Genomic DNA, 12463 nt, shown 5'->3' on the forward strand with positions numbered 1-12463 from the left:
CCTCTAATGAAATGTATCCTCTAGAGACAATACAGCACAAGAAGCACTGAGAAAACATTCTGGACAAAAATGGGATTCAACATACACAGTGACGGACACAGAAGTGTTGAAGGAGGACAGAAGAAGAAAGTCGCACAACACAAAACAATAAAGAGTGAAATGTTTATCACCGACCTGCCAGACTGTCCAGTGTGTGTCTGTGTTGTCCGGGGGCCAGCCCAACAAACACCACCTCCTTCCTGAAATGACCGATCCCTGAGAAGGGCAGCACCAGATCCCGCCCACCCAGCAGTTCAGCCAGTGACGGCTTGACCTGAGCCAGCACGGCTGCCGCCCTATAAGGAAATATACACATGAGTAGACAACACTCACACACAAACACACACACACACACACACACACACACACGCAAACACACACACATCAATTCACAACTTAATCCCCTCTCTCCCTCCCTCTCATATTACATAACAAGAGAATCTAGTGATTACTAATGGCACAATCTTCCACTTGATGTAGATTAAGCATCAGTATCATCACATAACGTCGCTGCCACATTCCTGAGCTGCTCAGAGCTCAATCAATAAAAAGCTCTGGTCATTTCCTAGAATAAGAACATCAGAGCTGAGCCACATTTCTGAACCACATATTCAGTGTGTGGAATCATTTTTCATAAATCTTTTAATTCATCTAAAATACTACAAAAAAGTAACATTTTTCCTCATTGGTTAGAAATGTCTGTCAATACAGGCGTGATTTTGACCATTACAAATTGAGAGGCCGTTTACACGTTGCCGGCTATTTTCATAAACGGACATTTCACCGTCTCCGTTTTCAAAAAGATCTTCGTTTACACTTACCCGTGTATATATACACAAGAGCACGCCAAACCTGTAGGTGGCAGTGTAACGAGAAGCTCAAGCCTTCCATGTATCCATTGTCACCATAGCAACATAGGTCACACTTTTGACACAGGCGCAAGTTCCAGCGTATACTGTGACGTCGACTCCGTTTATCTCCGTTTATCTCAGTTTACACGCAAAGAGTTTTCCAAAATCTCCACTCTGGCCGGAGTTTTTAGAAAGACTTGTTTTCAGAGGAGAAATCTCCGTTTGCGTGTAAACGAAGGGCACAAACGAAGGAAGATGTCTCCGTTTATCAAAATCACCGTGTACATGTAAACAGCCTCTAAATCAATGTGATGATTAACTTAATTGGGACAATGTGACCATTTACATGACATATTTCAGATGGTAACATTTCAGCCTGGACCCTTTTCTCCCCATGATGACTAACAGGAACAACAATTTTTGAAACTGGTCCAGTATTGAGTGAGAGAGTGTGCAAGTGTGCACCGTCAATTTACATCCACTAACAGTGATTGTGGCAAAGTTATGGAAAGAATCCCTTAAGAGCTAGACCTTTTTGTTAAAGAGTGCTTAGGATTCATACTAAAAGTTGACGTACGCCCAAAAGCTGAAAATGGCGTGCGCCAAAAAATAATCGGATTAATAAAACCGTGCGCACGCACACTTGCATGCAATGTTCTCTTTATAAATCACAGACCTCCTGGAGTTGTGCGCACCCAGATCCGCCTCATATTCCGCCCTCTACACGCCCTAGTTCAACCATAAATGGTCATGCAAATCACCTCATGAATGCGATCTGCATATAAATAAGCCGGCATGCGAGTGTTCTCTCGTTGTGTGAGTCACGGCGACGGGTGTGAGAAACAAACCAAAAAACGGAATTTCTCCGAGTCTGAGCTAGAGACCCTTTAACGGAAGGTGGAGGACTGAAGAAAGATTTTATTTGGTGGCCACAGCAGCGGGATCACTAAAAAAAAGAAAGTGAAAAAGTGGCAACACATCAACGCTGCTGATGCTGTCAGCTGTGTCTGTGGGACTGCGTGGACAGTGCCATCTGGCGCAATTACGCACGAGGGTCACCGCAGTATTTATTTTGTTTATGGCAATTAGTCTGATCAGACTCCCGGCCTGAATTACAGCATGAACCAGTGGTATCCCTGTCCCAAAATACGTGTACTTTGAAATACAATTCAATGATGAAAGTGTAACAGGCGAACACGTTTCTTCATGCCGGTTTTGTCATGAACAGCACATGTCTAAGTAGGGCTGATGAAATGAGTGTAACGGTTGTGCTTAATGGCTGTATTTCGAGACATAATAAATGCACTGGAAATATTTAGCTAAATAAATAAATATATTCCATGCAGTCGCGCCGTCCTCTCCCCCTCCTGGGCTCACAGAGTGGACAATGAGACGTTAGAGGCAGTGCGGATTAAATAAGTATTTAGAAAGAATTTCAATTCAGGATTTCAATTGGATTTTACAACATTTTTATGAAACAATTAAAACTCACTCCAAGCGCAAAATTAGGCTGCTGGATTTAATTTCAATGATAACGTGGATCTAAGGTGGATATAGCGTGACATTAAATTTGTGTGAGACATCAATAAAAATCCGACTCCACTTCTCCACCTCGCCGTGTGCGTCGCCACTTCCCAGTGACTCCAAAATGTGCGCACGCATGACTCAGAGTTTGCTTACAGGTGCGCACACTCTCCCACCAAGTTTATTTTTATAAATCACAACCTTTGCGTGGTAAGTGGCGTACGCCACTTTCAAGCCCCCCGCTGGGCGATATGACCCAAATCTCATATCCCGATATAGGTCATTTCATATCCCGATAAAGCACATTTTAATCCAGTGAATAAAAAGCCAAGAAGAGTAATTTATCAATGTAATCCGTGCAAAAGATGGACAGACTCCAAATGATGAAAAATTCTGTAAAAAGTGTAATTTGCATCACATCGATATAAACGAGCAAAATATGAAACAATAGACATTTTTCTCTCGTCACACGATACACAGTATATCGTCATATCGCACAGCCCTAGTTTCTGGTCAAACGAAAAGGATCTTACTCTTTAACAAAGGGTCTGTCTCTGTACGAATCCTTTCTATAATGTTGTCAGACACTTAAAATGATGTGTCAGTGGCAAAAACAAGCACTTTCATTAGCCCCTTTTACACTGCCAGATTTTCGGCAAATGTTGGGCCGTTTTGCCGGCAAGCTGCGAGCGTTTAGACACACAGAGCCGGATTGGCAAGTTGATCCGAGGTGCTCAATTTTCCGCCTCGTAGGGTAGACATATTGGCGGAACCCTTTTAGTTTAAACAGATCGAGGCACCCTTCCGCAACGGAAGGGGTTGTTGATGACTTGTGGGAGGAGCTGTTGATGACGGCACACGTGCGACCCGCTGGCGGTGGATAAACAGGAAACAGCTGATAACAGGAATTAGGGAGCAGCTAGTAGCAAGAGGGAAACGCAAACCTGACAGACACTGTAAAGATGAGCAACTGGGGAGACAAGGAATTGAGTGTCCTCCTTGTCCTCGCAAAGGAAGAGGCCATTAACCGTCAGATGACGGGGACGGTGAAGAACGGGCCAACTTATGAGAGAATCGCCGAAGGACTGACCAGCCGCGGCTTCCCTCCCACGTCACTGGTCACGTCACACACTGAGCTACACATTTTGTTACTTGCTCACGCCCCCCATTGCCACGAAAAAGGCGCATTCTGTATAAACAAAAGTAGGTAGGCGGCATTTTGCTGCACTCCCCGATTTTGTTTTTATACTGCCAATGCTGAAAGAAGACTGATTGGGCTTTCCTGCAAATTTGCACAATTCCTATTTAGAAAGGGCTATTCAAAACTGTTCCCCTTTAAAATATTGCAAAGAAAAAGGGATGAAATTAATTTCAGAAAAAGCAAGAAATTAATTTCAGAAAAAGCAAGAAACAAGAAGATATGAGATATGCATTAAAGTTGTCGACTATCACAACAACATTACTTGCGATTATTGGTACGCTGCTAAAATACAACAAATTACTTGTTGAATTTAAATAAATAATAAAAGGAATTATTTCCAGCATTCTTTTATTGAACAAATAGAGCTCTGAACACAAAATGCACCAATAAAAAGATACTGTGCTTTAACAAATACAAAAAATCTTTAAGTGCAACATTGCCGTCTTCCACAGCATGTTTATTGTGCAGATTAACATTACTATGACAAAAAAGGTATATTCTAGAGCCCTAATTACAACAAACTCCAGCAAGATGTTTGGCTTTCTGACGCTGTGAGAATGTTCAGCATCACAGAGACTGAATAAGACAGCATGAGAAAATACGATTGTGGCAGTAAACTAGGTTAAGTAGTACTCTGTTTGATTGAAGTTCAGTATTTTAGCTGTAGTGTTTGTTATATCCTCAGAGAGCAATAAGAGAAACGGAGAAAGCAGGACAAAAGAGAGGTTTCATTCTACTCTATGCTTAATGACAGGTTACACACAGCAAACACTAACCGGAGAAATATAATGTACAGCACAAGTCTGTGTGTGTGTGCACGTATGTCAACAAGTTGATCGGTATTCATCTGCATGGATGACTGTGTGTACATAAACACAGTGACAGTTCTGCAATCACATTTATTGATATTCTAGCACCAGTATTGGAAAACATTTTACAGTTTGAACTGTTTTGCTCTCTGGCAGCTCAACACTAACCAGTTAATGAGCTGTTTGGCATTCAAGCAATGACTCATGTTCATGCTGTTGTGTGTGTTATACTGTTTTGTACACACTGATTTATCTCAGCTGACTTGAAGAATCAGTAAATCAGTAGTACCAGTAATCTGGGAAATTTCAGGATATATTTTCCTCTTCAGCTGCACATTTACTGTGATGTCTTGAATATAGCCAGCTCAGTGTGTTGTGTGTCAGTGAGCGCACGTCAGGATGCCACTGTCCTCCCCTCCAGGATGTTGCGATTGCAACAGTTAATGCTAATTTACCATTTAACCATCATAGTTCCCTGTGAGTTTCACCAATCATACTGTGCGTGACAATCCCCATACCACTAGGGCTGTGTGATATGACAATATATATCGTGTGATGAGAGAAAAACGTCTATGGTTTCATATTTTTTTAATATTTCATATCGTTGTGATGCACTTTTGACACTTTTCACAGCAATATTTTTCGGCATTTGGAGTACAGCCTCAGTGTGTGTGTGTGTGTGTGGGAGGGGGGGGGGGGGGACATGTTTGTGTTTTAGAACATAACCACTGTGAAACAATCAGAAAATAACATTTTATTGATCTGATTCACCAGCTTCCTCACTACCAGCGCTCCCTCTCTTCACTCACTCTCTAGCTTGCTCGACCACAGCTGCTTGCTCTCTCTAAAGGGAATAGGGATAGGTATCGTTATCGGGATATGAAATGACCTATATCGGGCCTATATCGGGATATGAAATGACCTATATTGGGCCTATATCGGAAAATGAAATGACCTATATCGGGCCTATATCGGGATATGAAAAGACCTATATCGGGCCTATATCGGAAAATGAAATGACCTATATCGGGCCTATATCGGGATATGAAAAGACCTATATTGGGCCTATATCGGGATATGAAAAGACCTATATCGGGCCTATATCGGAAAATGAAATGACCTATATTGGGCCTATATCGGGATATGAAATGACCTATATCAGGATATGAGATTTTGGTCATATCACCCAGCCCTATACCATACTATATAGTACTCCACACAAAGATTTAGTATGTCCCAATACATATGTCAAATGCATTATGCCAAAAGTACCAGGATGTTCTTCTACATCTGGTCTGATTTTCTGGCTATTCTGACCCACAATCCTCTGCACAGCAATGAATGATACGTCACATCAACTGAGCTGCAAACAGATAGAAGCTGTCTGGTCCCAATGATGGATAACAGCGTATTCAAGTAGCTGAATAGCAATAATAGGAATATTAATTGTTTAAGTGAACAAAATAAACATACTAGACAAATAGACATAACTATGAAAATGACAAAGACGGAGAACTGCAGATGTAATTTCACAATATGTTAGGATCTACAATCTGTGCAGCTGCAACTTTAAAGTTAAACTACACACATCACAAAGTAACAACAGCAGAGCTCTCTGGGTTGATGTTCGTCTCTGAGAGGGTCAAAGTTCAGGGTGTACTATGAGAAAGTAGTAGTTGTGTGCATACAGAGTACGCACATACAGAGTACATACTTTTTAAGGGCAGCTGCAGTACCTACTAAAAGTACTAAAATTCTGCCATTTAGAATGCACCCATAGCCATCCCCCCGCAAAATGTCCCCAAAGTTATGTCCTTGTTTCTGGCAAACATAAGGAATGGTTATCACGACAGTGACAGCGTTTGAGTAGCCAGACTTTGGTGTCAGTTCTATTGGAGTCAATGGGGCAGGCACTGCAAATCACACTTTAGCCCATCATATCTTTGGTGTTTTAACTTTGACTGAAAAATCCTTCTACCAGATTAAAAGACACACATTATGTGATGCTTACTGACGCTTTTTATCTAAATATGCACATTTAGTTTTCCTTGTCTCCAAACAGACCATGGTTCTGTCCAGGAGAGGCTGAGATGCAGCTGGTGGGCAGAGACATGACCTGTTTTACAGACCAATAACAAGGAAAAGGAATCTTTTTTTTAAAACCCATAATTAACCGGGTGAGTACCAGTGAGATAAACTTGAGACCTAGCCAAGAGAGCAGCACACAAAAAGTTACAGCCAAACAACCGCACAGTAAAAACATATGAGAGCTTTAATATCAGGCAGAGGCCAGTTCACATACTTTCAATCTCTTAGAAGGTTGTTCCAAGTGAGAGGAGCAGAGCACATAAAAGCTTTCTGTCCCAGCTCAGGCCGTGCACTAGGAACAGACAACAAAACTGAGTCTTGTGATCTCAGACTGTAGCTACAGACAGATCTTTGTTCAATCAAAGTACAAATGTACGAAGGGAGTTTATGCAGTATGAGTTCATAAATGAACATCTACCAGTGACCGAGCCTACGAAAGGTCAAAGATGGCCAACCTGCCCTGGAGTAAAGTGTACAGTGACGATTAATATAAATATAGGGACTGACATGTGCATCGATATGCTGTGCATGTGCTGAGTTTGTTTGTATGTTTGTGTTTGTGTGTGCGTCCACTCACAGGTCTACTTGCTCCTGACTGGCGAGATGAGTGACTAACAGCGTGATGTGCAGAGTTGGGACCGGGATCATGGCTTTGGCTAGTCGGGGCTCCTGCTGAAGAATCACCTCCTGGACCTCGGTCACAGCTGAACTGATCTGTCATTGGATACATTTTAAGGTCAATCAGCAGCAACTGTCAGACGCTGTCACACACAGTAACTGATCATTCTCCCTCGTCCTTCACCATCACTCCTTTCTTTCCGAAACTAGGTGAGAGGAAGAGATTGAAAGAAGGAGAAACTGCTTCTTAAGTTTAACATCACAGATGACCATGGGATAATTCAATGTTCATTTAGAGAAACTTTTCAGTCATTAAGCACTAAGATTCCAGTGTCATCATCTGTCAGGTAATTGAATCTTTAATTTTTTTTCTATTAGAGATTTCCTCTGACCATTTCCAAGTTTTACACATGAAATTAATTAATGCCTCTGGAGAGAACAGACTAAAGTCTTCTCCACAAAATAAGAACTCAAATAGTTTCTGAAACAGGTTTTCTTCTCTCTTTCACTATTTCTTGAAGGATCTCACCACTGTTTTGGGTGTTTTAGCCAATTTACTACAAATCTGCATCAATTCACTGTCTACTGTTCAAAGCACACCATCTTTTTAGACTTTTAAATGTCATTTAACAACCTTCCATGCAGCCAAAAATGTCTATTCATTTTAGTAGTGTGTGAAATCTAACTTGCCAAGACTTAAAACGAGCTTAAGACAATTAAGATAGTCCATCATATTAAAAATGATGTAATGGAGATGGAAGATCTTTAGAGCAGTTGGTTGAAAAGCAAAAAACACGCATGTTGTCAAAATGATTGTGATTTCGATAGCTACTTAGAAATAGAGATAAAAGAATTAAAGGGGAACTTTAGTACGTTTCAACCTGGGCCTTAGTTTCCCATGTTTTTGTGTCTAAGTGATTAACGGAGTCAACAATTTCTGAAATCGGTCCAGTATTGAGCGAGAGGGCTGCAGCTGCAAAAAAGGCTGCAATGTAATCCCTATGGGGCAAATGAGCACCGCCAATGTGTGCCCACAACAAGTGCTTGTTTTTGCCAGCGAAAGAATCAGACTGTTATTGTAAGTGTCTGACAACATTACGGAATGAACCGTACAGAGAAATGAAATGTTTGTTTGTCTGTTTGTTAATGTCTTCAAAAGTCTTGTTCACAGACTTTTCTACATTGTCGAAATCTACCAAATATTCAGCCATGACATCAAAAAAGTCTTTGAGATCAGTGGTTCTTAAATGGTGTGCCGTAATGTAATTCCAGGTGTGCCGTGGGATCTTGTGATGACCACACATTATCGCAATATTCAACTGGGCCTGTACAAAAAGTTATGAATGCATTTTTAATTGACTGTATCAGCTTGCTGTGCGCACATACTTCCTGATTAAGAGGCAAACTCTACCTAAAGAAATGTAATTTAATTTAAAAAACATTCACAAGAACTTATTTGTCGCCGTTCGTGCATGGGAATTACAAATGTGTAACACATCACATTATCTTACATTATTTCCCATTTAAATGGATGTGTAATTGGTGCTCTGATGTAATTTTAAAAAGTTTAAGATAAATTCTTTAATCATTTTGTTAAATATTTCATGAGTAATAGTTGGTTGTCAATTGTTATTTGATATTTGTAAATAAAAACAAACATTTATGTCGTGATAAGAGTGATAACACACGTTATGGAGGCTGTTGTGCACAGATATAAATGCAGGTGTGCCTTGAGATTTTGGCTTGCTCTTTGGTGCCCTGGGCACAAGAAGTTTGAAAACCACTATTCTAGATAACACTAAGCTACACTTTCTGTATTCCAACACAACACACTCTTCCCACCATTTCTCTCACCAACTCTCCAGAATGTGTCCACCGTTGTTTTTCCTGCAACAAGTCACCTCTCAAAGAGAAACAAACAGAGGGGCGAAAGGTCAAGAACAATGTTTGATGTCTTTGTAGGGTCCTTTCCCTTATGTTGTCGGACAACTATCTGAGCCTCTCAGTGGCAAAAACAACCACTTTTAATGAACATAGATTGACGGTGCACAGTTGCCTGTGGTGTTTATACTGCCGCCTGTTTCACCACTTAATAAACAAGTTGATCAACAGAACATTTGTTGCCTAAAACATGGATAGAGAATCTGTAGTTTTGTAGTGACTGGGATAAAATGTGTCTTACCTGTGTGTTGGTGATGGGGATGGAGACAAAATAGTTGGGTCGCTTGCTCTCTTTCTTTTTCTTCTTCTTCTCTGCATCCTCTTCACTGTCCACCTTCCCTCCACTGTCTCCTCTTTTCCTCTTCCTCTTCTTCTGGGCTGACTCTGAGCTGCAGACTGGAGGGAAAGAGAACACATACTTTACAATAATCTTGTCCATATGCGATGAGCTGAGGCAAAACTTTGAGTAAGTAAATCAGACCTGCCGTCTTTAACCTTGTACAGTAGATTGTGAAAGAGTTGTAATTCAAAGAAATAGTAAAAGATAATATTAAGAATATACACACATCCCAGGTCGTCCCATGAGGAGGGGCTGGTCAGAGAAAACGGAAGCTCTGACAATAAATTGTCTGAAGGATCAGCTGACTTGAGCTCTTTCTTCATCAATTTCCTCCTCTCCCTCCTCATCTTTCTCCTCGTCTTCTTTTCACTCGATCCTGCTGGAGCTGCCAAGAAAAGAAATAAATCACAATACAACAAACACACATGCCTTATACGTAAGAACATGAACATAAAATACTCTCTTGTCATTATTCCCTTAGAATACTGATAAGGATCACCTAAAAGCCACTAAAATACAATATATCATGCAGCCCTAATTACAGCAAACACCAGCAAGACCTTCTGAGGCTCTGAGAATGTCCAGCATCACAGAGACTGAATAAGATAACGTGAGAAAATATGATTGTGACAGTAAACTAATTTGAGGGTTACTCTGTTTGATTGAAGTTCAGTATTTTATCTGTAGTTTTTGTTATATCCTCAGAGAGCAACAAGAAAAATAGAGAAACCAGGACAGAAGAGAGACGTTATTCTGTTCTATCCCAAATGAAAGATGACACATTAACAAACAGCACAGGTCTGTGTGTGTGTGTGTGTGTGTGTGTGTGTGTGTGTGTGTGTGTGTGCACACATCTAAAAGGTGATCAGTATTCATCTGCATGGATGACTGTGTAAATCAGGGCAGTGACAATATATATTGCAATATATGAAGTCTTCTGCAATCACATTTATTGATACTCTAGCACCAGTACTGGAATATATTGAATATATATGAACTTTGAACTGTTTTGCTTTCAGGCAGCACAGCCGTCATCAATTAATGAGCTGTTTGGCAGATTAATCGATTAATCTAAGGTCTGTGAAAAAATGCTCATCACAATTTACCAGAGCCCAAAGTGACAACTTCGGTTTCCTTTTTTTGTCCAACCAACCGTCCGAAACCTAAAGACTCATCACTTATAATGACAAATGACAATGAAAAGCAGCAAATTCTCACATTCAAGAAACTGAAACCAGCAAATGTTTAACAATTCTGTTTGAACTAATCAATTAATCGACAAATTGTCGCAGCTCCAGAGGAAAATCATTAGGAAATACAATGGTGTATACTATAAAGACACATGGTAAATGGACCTGCCCTTGTATAGCACCTTTCTAGTCATCCAACCACTGCGCAACAAAAGCGCTTTTTACACTATGAGTCTCACCAATTCACACACACATTCATTCATACACTGGTGGCCGAGGCTACCAGCATACAAGGTGCCACACACCGATGGAACAGCCATTGGGAGCAATTTGTGGTTCAGTATCTTGCTCGAGGATACTTCAACATGCAGGTATGCCATGTGATAGAAGTAATAAGCTAATTTAAAGACTGTATTTCTTCGATCACATCACAGTGAGACTCTTAGAAAATGTCCACAGTGGACTGTGGGATTAATCACAGACTGGTAAGGAAACTGTGCTTCAGGAGCAGCCTTTCAGGACACTTACAACAGCAAGGTCATCAAGAGGGCCCACAACATCATAAAGGACAGCACACACCCCAACCACCATCTCTTCAGGACTCTACAGGAGTGAAATCCAGGACAACAAGACTGACCAACAGGTTCTACCCACAGGCCATCAGACTGCCTCCAGATGTCACTGTAGTGTCACATCTTTTTTTTCCAGCATAGAGAGGAAGCCCTGGAGCTTCATCAGGCTTCATCTGCCCATCACAAGTATAACCTCCATCCATCCAGTACAAAGCAGCACTGTGTGGTCAAAGAGTTCAATCTCAGGCAGTCAGCTGTGCTCACCTGACACTGTGGAGGCTTCGGTGTCTTGCAGGACCTCCATGGTGACTGCATCCTCCTGACCTGGAATCACCTTCTTCAACTCCTCCTCATATTTTTGACTCCTCTGTCCAACCACACCTTCACCGCCACCCTCCTCCTCCTCATCATCATCATCATTATCTGAGGCAATGGCAGTGCTCTCTATGCCGTAGGAGATAGTGTCTGGCTGCATATTACACAGTGATAGCTGATGCAGGCAGGACTGTGCCTAAAACAGAGGGGAATGATATAGGCAGGTCACAACCAACTGAAACCTGGGGTGAGGACAGTAACAGAGTTTACTTTAATTTGCTGTCATTTCATTACCTTCAGTGGGAGCTGGTGTGCAGACGGCTTCAGTGCGCTGACCTTAAGACAGTTAGATTTGCGAACTAATAGTTCAGTAACAGCAAAACCTCTTTGTAAACACACACTTCTTGAACACGTAGCTCTGATGGGACTCAATAAGACGCGACAGAGGAGCATGACACACACACGTAACAAACTTTAGCTACTGTTGCTAACAGTTGGCTAGTTGAACAGACATTTCAGTTAACTACAGCGAAACTAGCCGAAACAACAGAGAATATTAACCTGCAACTCCCTTCGGGTTAGTTTCCGATGAGACCGCAGGACAGACAGACTTTGGCTCGCTGTAGCTAACTTCACACCTGTTGAAATCACACAGCCATGCTGCAGAACACCTGCTAAGCTAGCTAACTGTTAGCTAACTTGTGAGCAGCTCATTTAGCAAAACTTCACCGGAATATCATTTTAATGACTTGTGATGATGTTGTTGGTGCAGGCAGCTCGCAGGTGGCTGTCTCTGTCGGAAAAACCTCCAAAAAAATAACGGGAAAATAACATTAAGCCCCGCAGCACGCGCTAACTCGGGATACCGAGTGGAGCAGCTTCTGTTTGTAAACAGTGTGACACTTCCGGTCTGGCTTTTCAGAGCAAAAGAACCTTTCTCTTTCCAGAATAAAATCGCAAGACCTATTATTTTTT

General features: G+C 41.4%; 1 protein-coding gene across 4 annotated transcripts in view; it reads right to left on the reverse strand.

Moving 5' to 3' along the window:
* LOC125896747 (A-kinase anchor protein 7-like) overlaps positions 1-12372 on the reverse strand; it is a 90542-nt gene extending 78170 nt beyond the window's left edge. For all 4 annotated transcript variants that reach the window (XM_049589593.1, XM_049589592.1, XM_049589595.1 and 1 more), the window contains exons 1-6: positions 11783-12372; positions 11438-11684; positions 9638-9796; positions 9313-9467; positions 7090-7226; positions 175-335 (exon numbers count right to left, since the gene is read on the reverse strand). In XM_049589593.1, coding sequence (XP_049445550.1) covers positions 175-335; positions 7090-7226; positions 9313-9467; positions 9638-9796; positions 11438-11684; positions 11783-11941 — 1018 coding nt within the window. In that variant the 5' untranslated portion in view covers positions 11942-12372. The remainder of the gene's footprint in view (positions 1-174; positions 336-7089; positions 7227-9312; positions 9468-9637; positions 9797-11437; positions 11685-11782) is intronic.
* Positions 12373-12463: the final 91 nt, after the last annotated feature.

Source organism: Epinephelus fuscoguttatus, linkage group LG11 (assembly GCF_011397635.1).
Source record: "Epinephelus fuscoguttatus linkage group LG11, E.fuscoguttatus.final_Chr_v1".
Lineage (NCBI taxonomy): Eukaryota > Metazoa > Chordata > Actinopteri > Perciformes > Serranidae > Epinephelus > Epinephelus fuscoguttatus.